Source organism: Ahaetulla prasina, chromosome 1 (genome assembly GCF_028640845.1).
Source record: "Ahaetulla prasina isolate Xishuangbanna chromosome 1, ASM2864084v1, whole genome shotgun sequence".
NCBI lineage: Eukaryota > Metazoa > Chordata > Lepidosauria > Squamata > Colubridae > Ahaetulla > Ahaetulla prasina.
Genome location: NC_080539.1, coordinates 30,291,934 through 30,317,101, shown reverse-complemented (window position 1 = coordinate 30,317,101; position 25,168 = coordinate 30,291,934). Strand labels below are relative to the sequence as shown.

The following is a 25,168-nucleotide window of genomic DNA, read 5'->3' as shown; positions in this document are numbered from 1 at the left end:
GGTTAAACTGGATGGAGCATTTTGCAGGATGTGTTTTTTAATGTATGAGTGTGTGTGTTTTGTATAACTGACCAGTTACCATCTTTTTTGTTTTTCTACTATGTTTTTATTATGTTGTGAGCCATGCCAAGTCAGTTTGGCATACTAAATTAATTTAAACAAACAAATAATTAATGCAGAAATGAGCCACAAGCTGCATTCATTTTGGCCGAGGCCACCAGAAAATAAGTGGCAACCCCTCACATGTATACATTTTTGGAGTAGTTGAAGAGGTAATTAATGAATGTGCCTATTTTAGGACTTACACGTTGCTTAGGTGTTCCATTTCAGAATGCTAAGAAATTATGCCTTTGGTTTTCAGCGGTCATGATCACTAGGATCCTTAGGCTGAGAAATGAGAACTGGGGCCTGCATCAGGCCTCCCAAGTCCTTCCCAACCTCCACCAACTCATCTATGGCCTGCACTGGGCCTCCCAAGTGCTTCTCTCCCTCTCTTGACTCATGTGAGATTTGCGCTGGCCCTCCCAGGACCTTTACTGGCCCTATTTACCCACAGCACCCCCTCACTCCTTTCTTGGCATCTCTACCACTTTCTGTTTAACAATCTGTGCATCTCGTGATTTTGATGACAACTAGGACTGCTGAGATTGCCATCCCTAAGCAATGTGATCATGTGGCATTGCACTTTATGACCGTAGCACATCCCAATGCTATTATAACCCAAAGAATAGCAATAGCAATAGCAATAGCACTTAGACTTATATACCGCTTCACAATGCTTTAGCACAGCCCTCTCTAAACAGTTTACAGAGCCAGCCTATTGCCCCCAACAATCTGGGTCCTCATTTTACTGACCTCGGAAGGATGGAAGGCTGAGTCAACTTTGAGCTGGTCATGATCGAACTGCTGAACTGCTGGCAGTCGGCAGTCAGCAGAATTAGCCTGCAATACTGCATTCTAACACTATGGCTTATACCTTTACAATTTTCTTTTTTTTTTTTTTTCAAAAAAATAAGGGGTGAAATGTCTATTCTAGCTGCTGGATCTAGACAGGTAAAAGTGAAAAGAAAGGATCACCTGCATTTTTTTTCTTCTTTTCCCTTTTGTGTCCAGAAGTGACAACTGCTTTACTTTTCCTTGACTGTAAACTACTATAATAAATACTATGCTTCTTTATTCAGAAGCCTTCTATTTAAAACATCAAATTAGTATGTATGTACTTCATAGCCAACACATTTTTTCCTATTAGTCGTTGCCTGATGAGGGTGCTTTTTCCTTTTTCACTGAGCAACTGGTAATCTTTCCTCCCACATAAGGGAGAAGACCAAGTAGAGCAAATGGCATTGTTCTGTAGAAGTTTAAGTCCTTTATATGTTTTTTTAAAGGAAAATTAAACATCCTCGCTTCCCTAAGAAACATTATTGTGAGCATCTGTTTTGAAACCTGGGTTAAAAATGCCAGGAAATGATACTTCTTTTCTTGATCTTTGTTCCTAGTCTGCAAATGCCAGTTTGCAGACAGACTTTTAACTTTTCACTTGTTGCTCTAGCTTTCAGATGATAAAAGGGAACAGATCTGTGCCAAGCTTTGGTTTGTTTTTCGGATTTTTTTTTTAATTTTGTTGTGGAGGTAGAAGTTGAAAGAAAGAAACATTTTCAGTTCCTGCAGAGGGAAGGAAGCAGGCTGTGAACAACTGAAGGAAGTAAAAAGCAGTCTATTTACAAAGCAAACTTGCTTAAAATAAATGTGTAGTTAGTTTGAAGCAGAATAGGAATTTATTGTCTGGGAATAATTTGGAAGGATTCATTTGCAGGATGAGGAATAGAGAAGCCAAGACTTCAAAATTTATTTAGCAGCTACATTTAATTCAAGAAAGAGGAGAGAAGCAAAAGAGATTGGTTGGATTGAGTCATCACATTTGGTCAGTTTATTTTAGCCATAAATAACTGCTGAATAAGCCCATTAAAATACGAACCCAGACTACAAGCTTTTTTGTTACTGTGATGTATAGCAAGCTGAACATGCTCTTACAACTCTTACAAACTAAGATCTCATCTATAGTCTCTTGGTTTGGCAAAGATATAAGAAGTACCATGCATATAATATTTAAATTGCCACTGAGTGCTCTTTTGATAGAGATACTGATTACTGATATAGAAAATGACAATATTGGTTAGACAATTGATAGCTTCTCAAATCTACACACTTCCAGCTAAGTGAAACTGTCTTTGTATATAGCTTGGGACACTGAGGCAATTGAGAACTACAAACAGAATCTACCACAGAATTAACACAAATAACTCTGTAGAATTAAAATCCCATAAAAAATTATTGTATAAGCAGAATTCTTTTTTCAGATAGAAGATATGTACATTTTAGGTATCTGACCTTGATTTAATAATCTCAGAAACTGCCTGTGTTGTATAATAGATGAAGTAGATTCCTCTTCAGTTCAGTTAGCTCTCTTTTCCCATAATATTTTTTTTTCCGAGCAGAAAAGTAGCTTTTTTGGACAAATATTGTTACATGTTGTCCTGTTGAATAAAATGGTTGGTGTCCATAAATCAGATGCTTTCCTACTCCAGCAGTAATTTAAAATTTCTTACGTAGTATATATGGCTTATCTTTTACAGTGAAGGTCATGGAAAATTGACAGTGTTTTCCATAAAGGCAATGTTGGCAACTATGTGTGGTGGAAAAATTCTGGACAAGTTAAGATGTGAGTATTTTGAATATTTTGAGCTAATAATCTATTATTAAAATTTTATGGTCAAACACCAACTTTGTGGCATTTAAAATGCTTACTTTCATCATTGCTTTTTTGCTATGTGATAGAATGAGATTATATAACGTTATAGCAATAGCAATAACACTTAAGACTTATATACTGCTTCATGGTACTTTACAGCCCTAAGCAGTTTACAGAGTCAGCATATTGCCCCCAACAATCTCATTTTACCCACCTCAGAAAGATGGAGGACTGAGTTAACCTTGAGCCTGTGAGACTCGAACAGCTGGCAGTCAGCAGAATTAGCTTTCAATACTGCATTATAACCACTGTGCCACCAGGGTTCCTATTATTATCCTTTACTTTTTTCTTTTATTCAGGGAATATACTTATTTGCAAAATACTAAGACTTTACAACAAATGAATTGCCTGCTCAATGCTAGGGTTTAAATTTTAAATAATTTATAACATATTACAAGCCACATTTTCATATCTGCCTTTGATTTGCATTTTAGATAGTTTCTCTCAAATGTCAGATTCCAATGGAATGATGATATTTTCAAAATTTGACCAGTTTCTAAGAGAAATTCTGAAACTTCCTACAGCTGTTTTTGAAGGGCCTTCTTTTGGATACACAGAAAACTCTGTGCGAACATGTTTTCCTCAGCAGGTAAGCTTTATGTGCGATGTTACACAGGGCTTTAAATGCTGACTTATAGTCAATGTCCTCCAAATTAATCACAAAAAACACAGCTCCCTGATGTAGCGTATTTTTCGGACTATAAGATGCACTCCCCCCTCCCAAAAAAGTGGGTGGAAATGTCTGTGCATCTTATAGAGTGAATACGGGCCTGTTTTTGACCTCCTGAACCCTCCGCGGGTCCCGTTTTTGCCCTCCCAGGCGCCCAGAAGCACTCTGCAGAAATCCTCCACACGTCCCATTTTCAGCCTCCCCAACACCGGAGAGGGCAAAAACGGGACCTGCAGAGCCCTCTGGAGGCCAAAAACAGGCCCACTTTTGGCCTGCAGAGTGCTTCTGGAAGCCAGGGAGAGCAAAAATGGGACGCACAAAGTCAAAAAAAATTTTTTCTTGTTTTTCTCCTCTAAACCTATGTGCGACTTATGGTCCAGTGCATCTTATAGTCTACAAATACGGTATATTCATTCATATGTTCATTCATCCTAAAATAAACACACATTTCTAAAATCTATTGTAAAGAAAAGTGTAGGGGATAACAATGCTGCTTTGCCTTCTAATTAAATTCTAATGCAAATAATCTATTTTATAGATTTATTGTAACTGTAGGATAAATGTGAGTATATTGAGACTAAAATGCTATCCAGTAACAAAAACACAATTGAATCAGAATTTCTTTATTTTTAAGATTAATGGATTTTGGAGAGGGAAAGATGCATTTAGCAGTGTGTTTAACTCTGCCATAGAACTCAAAAAACACATAACCTTAATTCAGCTGTATTGTGTGCTTTATGTTTCTTACAAGCATTCTTTTGTATTGGGTAGGTTTTTTTACTCACTTATTAGTCCAATTCTTTTTGGCTTTCCTCTGAACTTTTATTTGTTTATTTTGCAGAAAAAGGTAACATTAAACATGTTTTTAGACACCTTAATGGCTGACCCTCCACCCCAGTGCCTTGTGTGGCTACCTCTGATGCATAGACTTGCCCATGTTGAAAATGGTATGTGGCATACACTCCTGAATGTATGTATTAATGTATGTATTACATGTATGAGCTTTGTGCTTCCAAGTTCACTGAATTATCAGTTGCAATTTGGGTGCTCTTTAAGTCAAACTTGTGTGATTTAATGTGCAACGGAATGAAATATGTGTCTGGAACATTCTGTGAACTTGTTTCATAGAACCTCGATATTTAAGTCTACCCTGGCATGCTTTATTGAGTTTCACTTTAATAAGAAATTTTTTAAAAACCTTGTTGAATCAAGTCTAGGTTCAATCTAATCCATCATTTGACTTCTCCTCAATATCTAGTCATTATTTCTGAGAGACTGAAATGTAGACTATGAACTGACCTATTCTCCTCGACAACTGGTAGGCAACAGATGCTTATGGTCTTGGAAACAGTGTAAAGCTCTCATTGGTTTGAGCTAATTATAACCTTACATTCTGTGAATTTGTCTAATTTCTTTTTAAGTCTTCTATTGGGTCCCTTCACAAACTGTGTTCTAAATGAACCATTCTTATCTGATGCCTTCCTTATTAGCAGTGGCATGGACAGGTTCATTTAAGTATATCTTTCTTGATCCACAATAAGATTAATTTTCATGATTCCCCTCTTCATTTTCTAAGTCAAATTTGTTTACATTTTTTTTCTAGGAGGGCTCACTACATCTATGTTGAACTTGATAGCAATGTGGTTGTTATTTCCAAGAGTCTCATTAACAGCTACACCTCATACCTTGTTTTGGGGGAAGACTCTCTAATCATTCCCATTGACTGTCTCTAAGAGAATTGTAATCTCAACTTTAGCTTCCTAAGCCTTAACTTAAAATATTGCATAGTGTAGCAATTATAGATAGGAGATATGAGCTGGAAGATCCCCTCCCTCCATTCCAAACTTGGGTTGGCCTTGCACCTTTACAAAATAACTGGTAAGCTTAGAGACTAATCAGTTTACCTTAGTCTCTGTCCAATATTTCATAGCTATTAAACTCTTCACTTGCTAGTATTTGGGTTGTGTGTGTGATGGTTTGACTTATTATCTAAAACCAGAAAAAAGAAGGTTAGAACTAGAAGTTTATCAACAATATATGAGTCCTGTTTAAAGCACAATGTATAGAATTCTTAGAGACTCATTGAGGACCTTTTAGGCCTGTTTTTTCAGATGCACTTCTTACTATTCCTTTTTTTCCCTTTTATCTCCTTCAAGTCTTCCATCCTGTGGAATGTTCTTACTGCCGGTGTGAGAGCATGATGGGCTTCCGATACCGATGCCAGCAGTGCCACAACTATCAGCTCTGTCAAAACTGTTTTTGGCGTGGCCATGCAAATGGCCCTCACAGCAACCAGCATCAAATGAAAGAGCATTCCTCTTGGGTAATCACTCTCTAATGTACTCTTTTCTCTAGAGGCAGCTCTGGTGCCATTGTAGTATGTGAGTGATAAGCAAGGAACATTCCACAGTCTGCAGCCATAATGGGGAGAATGATGGACAGACCAAACAACATACTTTTTAGTCCCATTGGTCCTTTGATTAAAATAGAAAGCCCCACAGCACTCTGAGGGCTTGAACAACGCAATAAAAATATGCGAGGAGTTACAATTCTGATGCGCTCTAAACAGGCTGCCTTTATGGTGTGTTTAGAGGCCACTTGTATGAGTTGCTTCCATAACATAGATAAGGATGGGTTTTTTTTTATTAGTATACTATAATACTTGTGACCACGGATGGCTTCTAAGGTGACAAGTATATTAGGTTTGGCTGTAGGAACAAGCTGGTTATCTTTTGGTTGCTTTGCTGCTCAGCTGGATCCCTCTCTGGTTCCTAGATCTGGTATCTGGGCTGTTGTAGGAATCTCCTTGCTTTATGATCCTGGTGATTTCAGTCTCCATGCCTTGGGACCTGGTCAGGGAAAACTTAAGAACCCCTAGCTGTCATAGCAAGTATAGTATTAGCACATGTAATCTATAACCCATCATGTTCTGTTGCCATACATCAGACTTTGTGTTTGCCTTGGAGCAATTAAATTATAATTTTAATATAGAATATTGCTGCATTAAAGAAAAAAATATCTCAAAAGAGTTTGACAATAGAAATCTAGTTTTAACCTTTTGAGCATTATTATCAATAGTTTAGGCATAATTAATAGATTAGGATACTTTTTGTGCCCAAATGTCAATTTAGAGAATTTATGGAGTGGCGCAGTGGCCTAGAGCCCTTTCAGTTGCCCCAACTCCATGCTGAAAAAGGGATTACAGGGTCATGAAAAAAAAATTTTAGGAAATTTATAAATAGCTAATTTAGGGAATAAAGGCTGCATTTTATAAATATAACATTGACTATAATGTTCAATAGTTAATTTAGGAAATTTATAAAATACTACCGGTATATTTTATAAATACTGTATTTTTAGGATTATCTATTTTAGATAGCACATTCTGTGCACTATCTTTGTCTGGCCAGAGGTATGTTTGCAATGAGATGCTCAGCCTCTTTCTCCAAATCCCAATCTATCCCAAATCCCTTGACTGTTTCCATCCTAATTTCTTTCTAAAGTTTTCTCAGTTGTGCAGAAGTTGACTGATGATTTATTACACTTTAATGACAGCCTTCTCACTCCAGTGCACGTCCATGGATTTGTCTAGTAGAATTAATTAGTATTTTAAAAGAGAAAAGGTTTTCTTTGGCATCAGTTGAAGCTGGCAGCGAATGCTTGGGAGGCTGTAAAAGAGACTGAATTATCTGTTTATTTAATAAAACTACTTACTGGCAGGTGAGATACCTTGCTCATAAAATTGTTAATAAAAATAGCTTAGCCTAGATCTAAAAAAAAATAGTTCAACAATATGCTGATGGTCAGTATTCCTTTTCTTGGCAAAGGATTTGAGAGAATACCAGGTGATGAATTCAGTTATTCATAATAAAAGCTGGGTTTTGTGATCCATTTCATTTAGACTTCAGATCTACTGTATATTTAATTATAGAAATTTTTATATGATTTTTGCAGAGAGATGGCAGGTAACCAAGAAACATACTGCTATTTTTTTTTGGATTGCTCAATGGCTTTTGCTATTAAACATTACCGGTACATTGTTTTCTGGCTAAGCTGTTTGAATCATGTCTGGAAGCATCAATTGATAGTTGTGCTAATTCTATTTTATTAACCATCCTGAATATATTATCAGGATCTTAATATTTAGGGGACATTTCCCTTGTAGGATTAACTGAGTTATGTGGAAGGGATGTAAGATGTGATGGAGTACTTAATAGGGAGGGCAGCAAGACAAGACAGTTAAGGGAGAAAACATGGCCAGCACAGAAGAAGTTCCTGAATCCAGGGGAAGGAGAATGTATAATAAAAAGACTCAAAGTAACTCTACCTTAATTACATTAAATTATGTAAAAAATTACTTTAATGGGCTTTCTATATTCTATTGTATTACTCTGCTAGCAATCCAGTAATGGACTTGTCAGAAATCTAAATAGTTCTTGTTACTGGAGTTTGTCAGCTTTGACAGATATTGCTATACACATGTGTGTTCGCATGTGTATATGTAAATTTATTCATAGTATGGATGATGTGCATTCATAATTACAGCCACAAGCAATGGTTGCTGTATTGCATAAGCAACTCAGGTTATTGGATAGGAAAAACAATTTCCTTCTTATAATGACTTCTTGTATATACCAGTAAGTTGGCCTGGCATACTACATGTTGTTTTGTTCAAGTTACAGTGGACTTTATTTCATTTCAGTGCACTTACTGGCATAAGTAGAATTACAATATAATGCCTGTCCAGAAGTTACTTATTTTCCCTGTATGTACTAAATATTTCACCACATAATAAATAAGTACTTGGGCTATGATCCAGAATGTCTACTTCCCTTTGTGATTAGGTGAGACAAAGCCTTCTATACTCACACAATGGCAGAATTCTAGTCATTAATATTTTAAGCTTTTTTGTGCTTAATATGAAACGTTTTAGACGTGACTGTATTTGTGTATGCAAGAAAAAAGCAAAATGTTTTCAGCACTATTTCTATGGCCATTTATAGTTTAAAAATTATTGATAGGTGATGCAAAATTGGAATATTCCAACCAAGGCTCTTCAGATATATCTGATTTATCATATGTGAGTAGTGGACTCTTTTTAATAATTATTTTTATTTAAAATAATATGACAGTTATATCTGTCATATTATTTTAAATAAAAATAATTATTAAAAGAGGAGTCCACTGACTAACATACGATAAATTGTTTTCACCTTAGTTACAAATGTAATGTGGCATACTTAAGCCACCATAAGCCATTCTGTTAGGTGACTCGGATATCTTTATTTTAACAGGTCATGATATGAAAGTAACTTTAAGAACTTGCTTTTTTCTTTTTTTCCATTCTGTTGGAGATCCTAAGAGCACTGAATAGTGGAATAAAATACTTTCCATAAATAAGTAAATAAATGGTAAATGATTGTGTAGTTCACTAGTTCAAATGTAACACTGGAGTTGAATATAATTTCAAAATGAATGTTACATGAAAATTCTGAAGACAAGTGTAAATACAACTAATGTGAAATACAACAAGTATAAAAGGCAGTAAGTGGAAAAATATATTTTCAAACAAAAAAATAATGGGATTAACTTGATTGCTGTAGTTTACATAGGAAATCCTATTTTAACAAGTGGTACCACCATCAGTTATTGTTATAACATTAGGATCTCAAACTCTTAATTTTTAAAAAAAGGTTTTGAGTAGAAGAAATGCAGATTTCTTTTTAAAATAACATCAGCAAAATTAACACATTGTGGTATCCACAATAGAGCTAATTTATTGAAAATCTTAAACATGTTAATATTGTTAACATTGTCTATTGCAAAACCCTTCAAACTGGCTTTAAAAAGTACATAGAGAAATTGACCAGAATATGATCGTGTGTATTTTTTTAATCAGTGTTTTTCAGACTCAAACTATACACAGATTAATTACAGATCTCTGCTGGTTATCCAGGGTAAAACATCTTTCTGCTACAAGTAATAAGATTTCTGTATTCTGTTAGTGGTTTTAAACCAGGTTGTTTTTTTTTTGGGTGGGGGGGCAAGTTTAAGATATGTGGACTTCAACTGCTGGGATTCCCCAGTCAGCATCTCCCCATTTCCCCACTTATAAAAAGTTTGTGCTGATATACCGTACCACTTCTAGCTGGATTATATTCATTCAAGTATATATCCTTTCTGTTTTAATTATTACTGGGTATTACACAATGTTGAAAATAGTCTATTTGAAAATAGACTAGAAACTGGTAAATCCAGTGGACCTGGAAACAGAATTGATAGTAATGGCATATTATCAGCCAGTTGCCATATTTTATACACCATGTTGAAAGGGTTTACTCTGCACCAGGGTGGGTTCCACTTACCTTTACTACCTGTTCACAGCAGGAGCGCATGGGAGCGCTTGCTTCGCTCATGTGCTTGCGCTTCTGCGCATGTGCTTGCGCTTCTGTGCATGTGCAGATCACCCATGATAATAATAATAATAATAATATTTTAATTTGTATACTGCCCTTCTCCTGAAGGACTCAGGGCGGTGCACAGCCAGAATAAAATACAAAGAAAACAATACATATAATATTAAGAACAACCCCTTAAAAAACTTATTCGATTGGCCAAAAATTTTAAAATACAGTAACACCCTATAAAAATTTTTACAAAAATTTAAAACCCATAAAAGCAAATTAAAAATTTTAAAATCAAGCCAGTCCAGCTAGATGGAATAAATAGGTTTTAAGTTCGCGGCGAAAGGTCCGAAGGTCGGATAGTTGACGAAGTCCAGGGGGAAGTTCGTTCCACAGGGTAGGAACTCCCACAGAGAAGGCTCTCCCCCTGGGGGCCGCCAGTCGACATTGCTTGGCTGACAGCACCCTAAGGAGTCCCTCTCTGTGAGAACGCACCGGTCGCTGGGAGATAGAAGATGGCAGTAGACGGTCCCGTAAATATCCTGGTCCTAAGCCATGGAGCGCTTTGAAGGTAGTCACCAATACCTTGATGACATCATGGCAGGTAGGCGGAGCCTCCCGCCGGTTTTATTACTGGTTCTATAGAACTGGACCGAACTGGAAGCAACCTACCACTGCTCTGCACCCCTTCCCCAATATCAAATCTTTTTTGTGTGATGTATTCATGCCAACAGTTTGAAGAAATATTGCAAGTAGAAGCTATATAAATGCTTAAAGGTCTGCTTCTCTCTTTTTTAAAGGAATAAGTGAAAATCCACCAATTTGTTTCAGTGAAGAAAGAATGTATACAAATCTGTTTAAAGACATTTTTTATATTATAGCATAACTCGCTGTGATGTATTTTAAGCTCCATCTTCCTGTCTTATCCTTGCCAAATATTCACATATTCTTAAATCCTAAACATTGTCTTAGAATTGAGTACTGTAGATTTATACTTTCTGAACTCACTGATCTTTCACACTGTGACAAGAATAACTCTTATTTTTTTAAAAGAAAGATGGTTTAACACATCTTGTACAATGAGTCCATGTGTCATTGCATGCATTTGTGGTTTCTCCTTTTTCCCAGAAAGTACTTCTTCAGTCAGGGGGGAAAAACTGACTTCTTAATTATGTTGCTAAAAAGAATCTGTGGAAACAAAATATTGACTTTCCTAATTATGTTCCACTCTTCAAAGTTAAGAGCTCACTACTTCTCCATCTTAGACCTTGAAAATAATTTATCTTGTTTGCAAAATAGAGGGGCTGATTATCATATATGGCAGAAGATCAGACAAAAAGGCAGACTGGTTTCTATGCATTAGCAGAAGAGAATCTGCCAGCGATATTAACCTTGGTGGAAATGCTACACTACCACCTGCTGTCCAAAATAATCATCCTCTTTCCTGACTTCTGGAACACCATACCCCTGAGATCTGGAAACCTTTAAAAATATGTCTGTTTTCCGAGATGTGGGTGTCAGGAGATTAATGAGGCCTGTGACACAAGTGCTATTGTTGTGACTTCTATAGTCCTCAGTTGCTACTATATGCATATTTGTTGTTACTGTTTTTTAAGTATGCTTGCCGCCCAGAGTTGCTAAAGTTGTGAGATGGGCAGCCATGTAAACCAATTAAGATAAATAATAAGTAAATGCCTGCCAGCCATGTTCCAATGTCCCATTTCTCAACAAAACCTCTAGAGCAGGGGTGTCAAACTCGATCCCATTGCAGGCCATATCAGGATTTTGCTTGCCCTTGGGGGGCCAGGGTGGGCATGGCCTAGTCATCATGGCTGATTGGGTGGGCATGGCCAGGACAGCACGGGACAGTCCCTCGCCGTCTCTGGTACAGCCCCGCAGGACAACTCTGGGCCTATCACTGGCCGGATTCAGATTTGCGTGTTTCACACATCTGCTCTGGAGCAAAGTATTGGTAAGCAATTTGAACATGAGGAATAAGAAAGGAGAGAGGGAGAGTAATCTTCTGTTCATCCTACAAAGTAATCACCAGAATACAAATTCTCCTTCTATATGTAGTACAGTATTCACAAGGCAGTGAAATGTTGAGGAGAGAGCATGAGCCATGGACCTCTTCTAGGGAGCCCAGGTGTGTCTCCAAGGCTATGGCTATGATTTGAACACTGAGAGTTGTTTCTTTTGAGGTTCAATTGCAGCTTATCTAGTGTGCTGCACAGGTTGATCTGCTGTGTTAATACTAGTCTCTATGTTTAATTCTTTCTAAAAAAAAACAACAGAAATCGCCTGCCAAGAAGCTGAGCCATGCCATTAGTAAATCTCTTGGTTGTGTACCCACTAGAGATCCTCCTCACCCTGTATATCCGGAACAGCCAGAGAAGCCCCTTGACCTTGCCCATATAGTGTGAGTATATATCTTCATTTAAATATGATTTGTTCTGTTCAGTTTGATTGCTTTCTTGTTCGTTAGATGGTGTTCTCCGAGTCCTTTCTCCCCCTTGATATACATGGTGCTTGTCTTCAGGAGAGGTCTGAAAATGAAATAGACTTTAGGCTTTTTAGGAAAAAAAAGTATAATTAAGATTGGGGTATATTGAAGCATTGACAGTTGGTCTAGTGCTCCTTCAAATACTGTATAGCAATTTGAGTCAGCTCTGTTTCAAATATTCATATTATTTTAGGACCTGACTCTAACTTATTACAGGTAATCCTCGACCACAATTGGGCCAAAAATTTATATTGCTAAGCAAGGCAGTTGTTAAGTGAGTCATGCCCCTATGTATGATCTTTTTGCCATGCCTGTTGAGCAAATCCCTGCAGTTATTTAGTGAATCATATGGTCATTATTAGAATCCGGCTTCCCTCATTTACTTTGCTGGTCAGAAGCTGGCTGGGAAGGTCACAAATGGCGATCACATGACCCTGGGATGTTGCAGCTATTGTAAATATATGCCAGTTGCCAATATATGCCAGTTGAATTCACATGACTGTGGGGATACAGCAAAGATTGTAAATGTGAGGACTGATCATAAGTCATTTTTTTCAGTGCCATTGTAACTTTGAATGGTCACTAAATGAATGGTAGTTACTTGGTGGACTACCTGTAGTTGGTTACATTTGGTTTTTAATTGCATATTTGTTTTTCTATAGCTAGCATTTGCAAGATTCTGTCTTTGGAGATTCTCAGTCATCCAGGTCATGGTTGTCCCAAAGGTGCTTTTTCAAGAGGCAACTGCACTTTCTGGGTTTTCTTTGAAGACGTTTCACTTCTTATCCAAGAAGCTTCTCAGCTCTCTTGTTCGTCTTCAAAGAAAAATCAGAAAGTCCAGTTACCTCTCGAAAAAGCACCTTTGGGACAAGATTCTGTCTTCCTAAACCACCTCCCGGACACTAGTTATGATGTCTCCCTTATTGACATTTTTCCAATGGTCACTGTGTGAGCAAAATAAGAACCATAGATTTATTGCTAAGGGTATTACATACTTGAACATTATTTAATGTTCGCAGCTATGTGCCTGAGGGGGAACAAATACAGAATTAGAATCCAAAACAGCCATCTAAATCAGGCCAAAAGTCCAGTTCAAAGTCTTGTTCATATGTAAACAACCACATGCCAGTGAGAATCCCATGAGAAAGACAGAGATGCAGTAGCATTTTGCTGTTTATTCTCCCCAACTCAAGGCATTGAGGGGCATTCTGCCTCAGGCACTGTAAGTAATGCATATATACTGAATATCTAACCATTATGACAAGTATTCATAATGGTTTTATTCTACATGAAGTTTCCTTAATCCCTTTAATACTGTTCGGATTAGTGACTCTTGCTATACTTTGTGACAAATTCTATACTTAAACAAATCAGTTTGACAAACTTTCTTCTCTCTATACTAAACCCCTAGTTTCATAATCAGTTTAGTATCTATTTACAATATAACCATACTTAGTTATATGCTTAGTTATATATTTTCTTTTGCATCAAGTAGTCCACTAAATATCATGATATCTTTTATATCAGCCATTACTTAGTGGTAGAATTTGGATTAATGAAATTGGCCCCAGCTTGGTTTACTGAACTGCCATTTTAATGTCCATTATCTAGGATGGGGAAGTATTTTTGTACTTCATTAACTTTTTGTTTGAATCATCCTAAATAATTTGTTGTTATCACCGAATGTACTTTCTTCTTGCTCATCCCTTTACAACAGTTATCTATATCTATTCCAAGGTCAATTTTTAAAATTTTATTTATTTATAAATCATATTTATAGGGCTGGCCATCTCACTCTGGGCAGTGTACAATAAAATAATATTAAAAGAGAATGCCACTAAAAACTTGTTATTGTTTAAAAGGGTAAGGTAAGAGTGTTAGATATTAAGAACAAAGGAGCTACTTCAGGAGACCGACATTATCTTAAGACCCTGAGACCTGTTAACACAGCCATGTTTTGAGGGACTTCCAAAAAGACAGCAGGAAAGGGGCCACCTTGTGTGGGAAGATGATCTATAGGGCGAGTGCCACAACAGAAAAAGTACCCTTTCTGGATTCTGCCAGATAATAGCTGCTTCATAGATGGTACCCACAGTATACCTCTTTTACCAGATCTGATGAGATGGGCAGAGATGGGTAACTGGGAAAAGGTGGTCCCTCAAATAACCTGTTCTCATTCCATGAAGGGTCAAAAGTCAAAACCAGCCCCATGACTTGGACATGAAGGCAAAGTGACAACCAATGCAAGTTGAGGAACAGAAGTGTATAATGTGTGCCACTTTAGGGTTCTGCCGCATTCTGCACAAGTTGAAGATTCCAGGTACTTTTGAAGGGAAGCTCCATGTAGATTGTATTACAGCAGTGCAGCCAAAAGCTGACCAGGTTATGACCAGCTGACCATGAGCAGAGCCACAAAATTGAGGAGGGAGGAATGATTGGCACACAACACAAAGCTGTGAAAAGCTAAGATGACCACCTGTACAAGCAGGAGTCTAGGAGGGCTCCCAAGATGTGCACTGGGTCTATCTAGGGCAGTGCAACCCCATCCTATACCATAGCAGCACAGAAACAGAACTGACAGTAGAAAAAGACCTAGTGGTCCAGCAAGTTTTCCCTTTGGGTTTTTTGTTGTTTTCTTTTTAATTAATTAATTAATTTTTGATTGGTTTTTTTTTATTATTTTTGCTGGATATGGACATATGTTTATCCCAAGCCTGTCTAAACTCAAGTTACTGATGACTGACCCACTATCTCTGCTGGATGTTGGATCCAAGCTTCCTCTACTCTTTCTATGAAGTAATACTTTCTAACATTAGTTTGAATTTCCCTCCTCTCAGGTTGAGGTTATGCTCCTATGTTCTTGATTTTTATTGAATATTGGCAATATTGAATATTGGCAATATTGAAAATACTGCCTTCTTCATTCACACCCATAATATATTTAAATTTTCAATCATATACCAATGATGGTATTGTCCACAAATCAGTAGGCTCCAAAAATTCATAGGCATTCAGGCTTGACAGGGTTCAATTAAATCTTGTTATTCCCCATCTAGACCCTCATAGCCTCCAGCCACCAAGATAAGTCATCCACAGCATTGCTTAACTCTCTAGGGGAAAAGATGTATAATTGGGTATCATCAAGCGTACGGATGATACCTTGTCCCATGGCAACAGATGAGCTCACCTAGCAACTTCATGTAGATGTTAAACAGGAAAGGAGAGAGTACCGAACCTTGTGACACCCCACATAGCAGGGGCTGAGGATGGGATCTTTCTATCCCCCATCACTACTGACTGGAATCAACCCTAGGGAAAGGAAGAAAACCAGCACAGCTCAGTGCCACCCACTCTCTATTCACTGAATTGGTCCAGAAGAATACCACGGTCAGTAGTATTGAAGGTTGCTGAGAGGTCAAACAGAGTAAGAATAGGTGTGCCACCCCTATCCTGCTCTCACTAGAGATCATGTTAAAAGGGCAACCAATGTTGTTTTTATCTCACACTCAGGCCTGAAACCAGATTGAAAAGTCTCTAGATAATCCATTTCATCCAGGATTCCATGAAGCTGTTGTGCAGTCTTCTTCTCAACCATAAGCAGTGATGGGATTCAAATAATTTAACAACCGGTTCTCTGCTGTAATGACTGGGGTGGGCATGGCCATGGTGGGCGTGGCCAGTAGGTGTGACAGGCAGCACTTGGCCTCCTGCACCCCCCTGGGAGCAAAAATGGGCCGTGGGGAGGACACGCTGCCCCCCCCGGTGCCCTGTTTTGGGCCTAGGAGGCCTCCCTGAAGCCTCCTGGAGCGAAAACGGGTGTGCCCCCATTTTGGGCCAGGAGGCCTCCCTGCACTTTCCTGGGAGCCAAAATGAAGCTTGTGGGGACTCTTGGAAGGGGTGGGAAGAGGAGGGGAGGGGCCAGCCAGCAATTTAACTACCAATTCACCTGAACCAGCCCAAATCTGCTGAATCCCACCACTGACCATAAGTCTTTTTAAAAATCTAACTAAACAATGAAAGCCAGATAAACCCTATATATATTGGTATTTACAAAGAACTACAAAATATTGCTAAAATGTGACTTGCCTTGTAGAACCCAGGTTAATTTTTTCAACATGATTTCTCTGTTGACTGGTAATTTATGTTTCTAATTTTATAACATCTTATTAATTTTATCTGGAACAGATGTTAAGCTAATCATTCTGTAGCTTTCTAGATCACTTCAACATTTTAAAAAACAGTATTTTTTATTTTTGACTCTGGATGAGGCAAGAGTCTCCCAGACAGTAAATTCTGGGTACAATTTAAGATACGGTAGTAACCTATAAAACCTTATATGGCACAAGGCCAGTCTGTCTGCAGATTTGCTCTAGGTCTCTTCTCTAAAGCAGTGGCATCTAGTGCCATGATGGCAAACCTATGGCACGTGTGGCCGAAGTGGCACGTGCGACATCGGCCATTCCCCTTCCGAGTTTCTGGCACACATGTGCGTGCAACACTTAGCTGGTCTTTTTGCATGCGGCAGTGCTGGAAACTGGAAGAGCTGTCTTCTGCTTTTCTGCGTGAGCATGCATGCCGGCCAGCTGATTGTCACGCACATATGTACACCAGAAACCTGGAAGAGTAGCTGGCTGAAACTGGAAGTTCATTTTCGGGAGTGCACATGTACCCTTGGCAGCTCCTCTTCCAGGTTGCTGCCCAGACGCACGCGCGCAAAGCGCATGTTCCCTTTTTGGCACTCAGTGCCAAAAAGGTTCGCCATCACTGATCTAGTGGAACCCAGGAATCATTTCTTCTCTGTTGTAGCACCTGGCTTATGAAATAGCATTCCTCTGAGATCTAGACAGTCCCAACCATGTTAGACTTCCCAAAAAACTCGTTTTTCCTCAGGCTTTGTGGAGTTAAATAGGTGTCTTTTAATTGAGTTATAATTCTATTGTTATGTGTTAAAGTTTGCAGCAATCCAACTAGCACACAAGTAAAGAATGCAGCAGGATTCATTTATAAAAGAAACTTCTTTATATACGGTAATATAAAGCAGGATGCATGTATACAATACCCATGCAGGAGAAGCCAGAATCAGAAATCACAGAAGCACAGAATCAGTATAATCATAGAAGCAATAATAATCCATACACACACACACACACACACACACACACAGAGTTCAGCCAAGCTAAGCCACGCCCAGGCTCCAGTACCAAACAGTTCCCATTGGCTGCCTTGTTCTTATGATTATCCCAGCTCATAATTTCTTACACACTGACATTATACAGCCAGACTATAGTGCTTTGGTGTTATATTGTTATATTATTTTTTGTTTTATATTTTGTATCATGAGTTACCCAGAATGACCAGATTGAGATGAGGCACTATATAAATTCTATAAACAAGGAAAGAAATCATATCTACTTCCCAGTTGTTTGATAGAGAGCCTAATGTTAAGAAAATGTAACTTTTATCTCCAGGAATTCAGCATTCTCCCATCTCCTCTTTTTAAGAACATTAGATGGTATCTCCATGGAAATGGTTTGTTCGTTTTTTATTTATCAGTAACATCTAGAACATCTATTGTCACTCTTTACCTCAGTTTGTGTGTTCCTAAAGAACACAGGCATTTTCCCTAAGTTATTTGTATAGTGAAGGCAGACACTAATTTCTCACTGTCTTCTATGAATAGTTTAAATTTGTTGTCTTTTGATCTGTGGTGCACTTTGTTCTATTTAGGAAAAAAAAAACCAGTTCCAAAAGGAAAGTTTTCTGCAGTACTTTCCCTTTCACTGATTAACTACTTTGATGATTCTTGGAATTGATAGAACATTTTTTGACTTGCAGTATACTCATTTATAATGATTTTCCCATTCAACTCCCTTCCCCATCTTTTTTTTAACAATTTGATAATGAGTTTGCAACCTTCATTAGAAAAACTATCTCAGTGCCTGAAATTATATTGCTTAACATACAAGGGAATCACTCATGACTTGGACAGAAGTAGGGATGTTTGGAAGAGAAAATATGTATGTAGTATGTTAGAAAGTAAACAGCATTGCTGTTTTCTCAGGCTGAACTTGATGACATGATCGATGAACTCTCTGCTGAAGTTTCTTACTTAGATTTGCCTCCATAAAGGGAAGCATAAAATATACAGCATATCAAGCAGCATGTTTGTGAGCACTTGGATAATTATCCAATTAACAAAGTCAGCAGGGGCTTGGCTCAAACAAATCATGCCAGATTAACTGTGTTTCTTTAACAGTAGTTTAATAGTTTAGGGGAGTACCAATATATCTGGAACTACACAGTGGCTAATAAAAGTTTCAATAAAATGGTAAAATGTGAGCTAAGTAACGTTCATTAAATGGATTCAAACTTGGTTGAATAAATGTGCCCAATGCAAGGTTCATTATTGGCCTTACTTCAGCCTGAAGGGAAATATCAAATGTGATGCTATGGGACTCTTTCCTAAGCCCTATGCTGTTTAACATTTGTATCAATGACTTGAACAAAGGAGTTGAGAAGACAGTTTCAAATTTGCAGATGACATAAAACTAGAAAGGACAACTAATACTGCAGATGAACGAGAGAGGGATTGGAAAAAAACCCGATCTAGAGCAGGGATCTCCAACCTTGACAACTTTAAGCCTGGAGGACTTCAACTCCCAGAAGTTGCCAATGTTGGAGACCCCTGATCTAGAGAACCTTGAACAATAGGCTGAAATTAATATAATGGAATTGAATACAAATAAAAGTAAAGTTCTGCATCTGGGTAGCTGAAAAGAAAGTTGCAAACCTAAAATGGGAAAGACCAGGCTTGGTAGCAGTACATATGTACGGTATCTGAGTGTCCTTCTTGGACAAAAGCTAATCATGAGCCAGCAATACAATGAAACTTTTAAAAGCACTCTTGGAAGTACATTAGCGGGAGAATAGAGTCCTCCTCATGGGAAGAATTGTTCCACCGATATTCTTCTGACCAGTCCCATTTGGAGTTTAGTGTCCAGCTTTGTCCACTCCTGTCCAAAAAGGAGAAGGAAATATTGGAGCAAATTGGTGATAGAAATGGAAACTAACATCTGTGAGGAAGCATTAAAGAGTATTGGCATGTTTAGCCTCCAGAAAAGGATGACTGAGGGGAGATAGCAGTCTTCAGATACCTGAAGTGCTGTTACCCAGGGAAAAGAATAGGATTAGTCTCAGTTGTTTCTGAAAGCAGGACTGGAATCAGTCCAGGGTTAGAATTACAATGAAAGAAGTTCAAGCTAGACGTCAGGAAATTAATAGATCAGACACCTGACTATATAAACCATTAGCTAGTGGAATTAAAGGTAGTCGTCGACTTACAACCACAATTGAGCCCAAAATTTATTTTGCTAAGCGAAACAGTTGTTAAGTGAATTTTGCCCCATTTTATGATCTTTCTTGCCACAGTTCTTAAGTGAATCACTGCAGTTTGTTAAGTTAATAAAACAGTTGCAAAGTGAATCTGGCTTCCCCATCGACTTTGCTTGCCAGAAGGTTGCAAAAGGGGATTACATGACCCCCCCCAGGACACTGCAACCGTCATAAATATGAGTCCGTTGCCAAGTATCTGAGTTTTGATCACATGACCAACGGGATGCTGCGACAGTCATAAGTGTGAAAAACGGTCATGAGTCACTTTTTTTCAGTGCCATTGTAACTTTGAACGGTCACTAAATGAACTGTTGTAAGTCAAGAACTATCTGTTGATAGCTAATGTAGCAAGCAAAGGTCTTCAAATAGGGCAGGTGGTTTTATTGTAGAGATGTGCTAATATCTGCACTGCTTATGATTCTGTGAATATGAGGAGAGAGATAAGTTGGTACTGAGCTCACTTAGCAATTATTATAGATCTCTGTAGTTGTAGAGGGCATAGGGGAATGGCCTTGAAGGTCAGCAGAATCTTTATTCATTTTTAATGTTTATTTATTTAATAAGGCTGCCCAACTCCATCATGACTCTGGGCCGCACACAATTATAAAATCATAAATACAAGTACAAATAAAACCATAGACAAAGTCCTAATCAATCATTCTAAAAATAATGCAGTCCACAAGAGTTGCAGCCCAATCTTAACCCAAAGCCTGCAGAAAGTGTCCACTTTTAAGATTTGTTTTGAACACAGTCAGTGTTGAGGCCAGGGGGAATGTTGTTCCCAAGGGCAAGTGCTTTGACAGAAAATATCTGTTTCCTAGATTCATGAGATGACCTTATTTAAGAGATGGGCCTAGAGCACATTGCCCAATTGTACAAGATGGGCAGAAATTATAGAAATCAAAGTTAGGCTGTAAAACCTAACAAATGCAATTAGAGCTTTTTATTTATCTATTCTAGAAAATTTATATAGCCACCCACTTACTCAGTGGCTCAAGGTGACTTACAAAAATAAAATCCTAGTGTACCAACAATAAAAACAACCCCCACCCCCATAAACCCCCTTTTATTCTCAACCCCCCCTTTTTTATTGTCCTTTATTAAGCCCTTAATGGAGCTCGTAATTCTGTGCCAATAGGATCACATAGCGATAATAATCACTCCATTTCTCCTAAGTAAAATAGAATGCTAGGACTTGGTATACCTGTTCGTAGCCAGAAGAGTTCTATAATCCTGACATATGAAATACAATATTTAAGCTTCAAATGGTGTGTTGCCTTTGTTTCTTATCTGCGTTACAAGTAGTCTTCAATTAATAACATTGATTGGGACTTGGGACTCTTTTGAATAGAATAGAATAGAATAGAATTTTTTATTGGCCAAGTGTGATTGGACACACAAGGAATTTGTCTTGGTGCGTATGCTCTCAGTGTACATAAAAGAAAAGATACGTTCATCAAGGTACAACATTTACAACACAAATGATGGTCAATATATCAATATAAATCATAAGAATTGCCAGCAACAAAGTTACAGTCATATAGTCATAATGGAAAGAGATTGGTGATGGGAACGATGAGAAGTTTAATAGTAGTGCAGATTTAATAAATAGTTTGACAGTGTTGAGGGAATTATTTGTTTAGCAGAGTGATGGCCTTCGGGGGAAAACTGTTCTTGTGTCTTGTTGTTCAGTGCTCTATAGCGTCATTTTGAGGGTAGGAGTTGAAACAGTTTATGTCCTGGATGTGAGGGATCTGTAAATATTTTCACGGCCCTCTTCTTGATTCATGCAGTATACAGGTCCTCAATGGAAGGCAGGTTGGTAGCAATTATTTTTTCTGCAGTTCTAATTATCCTCTGAAATCTGTGTCTTTCTTGTTGGGTTGCAGAACCGAACCAGACAGTTATCGAGGTGCAAATGACAGACTCAGTAATTCCTCTGTAGAACTGAATCAGCAGCTCCTTGGGCAGTTTGAGCTTACTGAGTTGGCGCAGAAAGAACATTCTTTGTTGTCCTTTTTTGATGATGTTTTTGATGTTAGCTGTCCATTTTAGATCTTGCAATATGATAGAACCTAGAAATTTAAAGGTTTCTACTGTTGATATTGTCTAGTATTGTGAGAGGTGGAAGTATGGAAGGGTTTCTCCTAAAGTGTACCACCATTTCTACGGTTTTGAGCATGTTTAGTTCCAGATTGTTTTGGTTGCACCACCAGGCTAGTCGTTTGACCTCTCGTCTATATGCGGATTCGTCATTGTCTCGAATGAGACCAATCACTGTTGTGTCATCTGCGAACTTCAGTAGGTTGACAGATGGATCATTGGAGATACAGTCATTGGTATACAGAAAGAAGAGAAGTGGGGAGAGCACACAGCCCTGGGGGGGCCCTGTGCTAATTGTACAGGTATTTGATGGTGATCTTGCTTAGCTTCACCTGCTGCTTCCTGTTTGTTAGGAAGCTTGTGATCCACTTACAAGTCTGTTCCGGTACCTGTAGCTGGTTTAGCTTAGTTAGAAGAGTGTCTGGAATGATGGTATTGAATGCTAAACTAAAGTCTACAAAGAGGACCCTTGCATAGGTCTTTGGAGATTCAAGAAGTTATAGGATGTAGCGCAGAGCCATATTAACAGCATCATCTGTTGATCTATTTGCTCGGTATGCAAATTGCAAGGGATCTAACAGCGGATCCATGATGGTTTTCAAGTAGGAAAGCACTAGCCTTTCAAAGGTTTTCATGACTACAGATGTTAAAGCAACTGGTCTGTAGTCATTCAGTTCCTTGATGGTGGGCTTCTTCGGCACTGGGATGATGGTAGAGCGTTTGAAGCAAGAAGGAACATAGCACATCTCTAGTGATTTATTGAAAATATGGGTGAAGATGGGGGCCAATTGGTCAGCACAGACCAATTTTTTGGTCTTTTGCTAAGCGAAGCAGTCATAAAGCAATGAGTAATGTAACTGCTGGCTTGCTGCTGGTTTTCCATTATCTTTGCCTGCCAGCAGTTGGCAGTGAAGGTTGCAAATGGTGTTCACATGACCATGGGAATTGTGAGCCAGTTGCAAAACACCCAGTCACAGACACCTGATCATGATGAGGATATTGCAATGGCTGCAAGACTAGCCTTGATTCTCCTCATTCAACGTTGTCATAACTTGAAGTGTTGCTGAATGAATGATTGTTACTCAAGGACTACCTTTATATTTTGCTTCTCTGAATTAGCATTTTTAACATTTCTCCAGTCTTCGATAAAGGATTTTTAAGGAGAGTAAAGTGATATACAGTAATAATTCCCATCCAAGCTTTAGAACATAGGCATAATAGCAGATTAATTTCTTTGCATTGAACTATTTCCATTTGCTAAAGTTTTTATGTACTACAATTGTGGTGACTTCTCTGTGTAATAAACCATCACAAAACTGGCTTGATATATAACCTCTTAAAACGTATTTGTTAGGAAGAAAATAACATTGAAGTTAATGGGAGTTGCTTCCAGGTATTTTTGCACAAAAGCAGAGCCTTTCTTTGATCATAGGGAACTTGAAGGACCACGACAAGAGTAGGTGAAATCTTTTGGTTGGATATCTATAGTTGTAATTCAACATAAAGCAAAGTGCTTTGTAATTAAAGATATTGTTTGAAATATAATTATTAGTTGTTGTAATTCAATACAACATTATAGGTAGTCCTCTACTTATAACAGTTCATTTAATGACTGTTCAAAGTTACAATAGCACTGAAAGAAGTGACTTATGACCATTTTTCACACTTATGACTATTGCAACATCCCCATGGTCACATGATTTGTATGCGGATGCTTGATAACTGATTCATATTTATGATGGTTGCATTGTCCGAGTCCTGTGATCATCTTTTACAAACTTCTGACAAGCAAAGTCAATGGGGAAGCCAGGTTCACTTAACAACTGGGTTACTAATTTAACAACTTCAGTGATTCACTTAACAAATGTGGCAAGAAAAGTCGTAAAATAGGGTAAAACTCACTTAATAAATTTCTCACTTACCAACATAAATTCTGGACTCAATTGTGGTTGTAAGTTGAAGACTACCTATACTCAGATGTTTTTGACAGTAAACAGAGTAATCCCTTAAGTAGATAAATCTTTTTTTCCCCTGGATTGTAACTCTGCTAGAATGCTTCAAATGTGAATTGTGGGAAGAGAACAATAAAATAAAAAGCAGGACTTATTTAAAATTCAGAATAAAAGTTACGCTGTAAATTATTGAATCCCTAATACTGTATGGGTACTAGAAAAGATATTATTTGTGTTTTTAGACTGTTGTTAAATTGTCATGATTCTCCAGCTTAGCTACTGCTTAAAATAAATATCTTATTTTTCGGACTATAAAACACATGGAACTATAGATTTACAGGAAGAAAACAAGAAAAAAATAGTTTTTGGCCTCTGCGCGTTGCGTTTTTGTCCTCCCCGACCCCCAGAAGCATTCTGCAATGCTCCACATGTCCGTTTTCACCAAAAACGTGCCCATTTTTGGCCTGCAGAGTGCTTCTGGGGGCCGGGGGGGAGGGCAAAAACGGGATGCATGAAGAGTTTGGGAGCCCAAAAATGGACCTGTTTATAGCAAAAATGGGACATGCAGAGCACTGTAGAGTGCTTCTGGGGGCCAGGGAGGGCGAAAACATGACGCCTGAGGGTTTGGGAGCCCAAAAACAGGCCCGTATTCAGTCTATAAGATGCACCAAAATTTTCACCCACCTGGGGGGGTGGGAAATTGCATCTTATACTCCAAAAAATAGGTTAGTGCACAAATACTTTCCTGATGTAGCTCTTTATTATCACTAAAGAGTGGAATCCATAATGATAATAAAACAAAAATGTTGATTGATGGCTATAGGTAAATTCAGAGTCTCCCATGTAAGCATCACTTAATATGCCTGTCTGTTCATACCAGGAAATTAAATGGCATCTTGACACACCACAAGCAAGAAAGGAGGTCCGACAGCTTTGACTGTCTGGAGAAATTATAAATAGTGGAGGAAATTAGAATTGGAAATTAGAGGTTCTGCTGTCTGTCTGTGTTGTGACCCAGGCCCAAGTAGGTAGTAAGAAACTTTGTCCGTGAAAAAACAAACTTTATTCAAACAGCTGAGAATTACTTCATTCCCAGCGTCATTCAACTCAAATTAAAACAAATACCTCCCAACACAAATTCCTCGGTTCTCTCGCAAACCTTGGTCCAATTAGGTAAACTGCCGAAGGCCTTTCTTGGCAAACATTCATAAGTCCCAAAAATAAAGGCAAGACGTAGATGAAGCAGAAGACAAAGCTACCAACGTTGTTTTCCAGCAAAGCTCAAACGCCGGTGCTGGTCTGTTTTAGGCCTATGGGAAGGGCCAATCATCTCTT

General features: G+C 38.2%; 1 protein-coding gene across 6 annotated transcripts in view; it reads left to right on the top strand.

The window, feature by feature from the left end:
* Positions 1 to 2,637: 2,637 nt before the first annotated feature.
* The window catches only part of DTNB (dystrobrevin beta), a 99,454-nt gene continuing 76,923 nt past the window's right edge, over positions 2,638 to 25,168 (top strand). For all 6 annotated transcript variants that reach the window (XR_009152876.1, XM_058164697.1, XM_058164696.1 and 3 more), the window contains exons 1-5: positions 2,638 to 2,719; positions 3,244 to 3,398; positions 4,321 to 4,426; positions 5,636 to 5,802; positions 12,178 to 12,302. Coding sequence is in view for 5 of the 6 variants with exons in the window: in XM_058164697.1 (XP_058020680.1) it covers positions 2,674 to 2,719; positions 3,244 to 3,398; positions 4,321 to 4,426; positions 5,636 to 5,802; positions 12,178 to 12,302 (599 nt within the window). In the remaining variant the exon portion in view is untranslated. The remainder of the gene's footprint in view (positions 2,720 to 3,243; positions 3,399 to 4,320; positions 4,427 to 5,635; positions 5,803 to 12,177; positions 12,303 to 25,168) is intronic.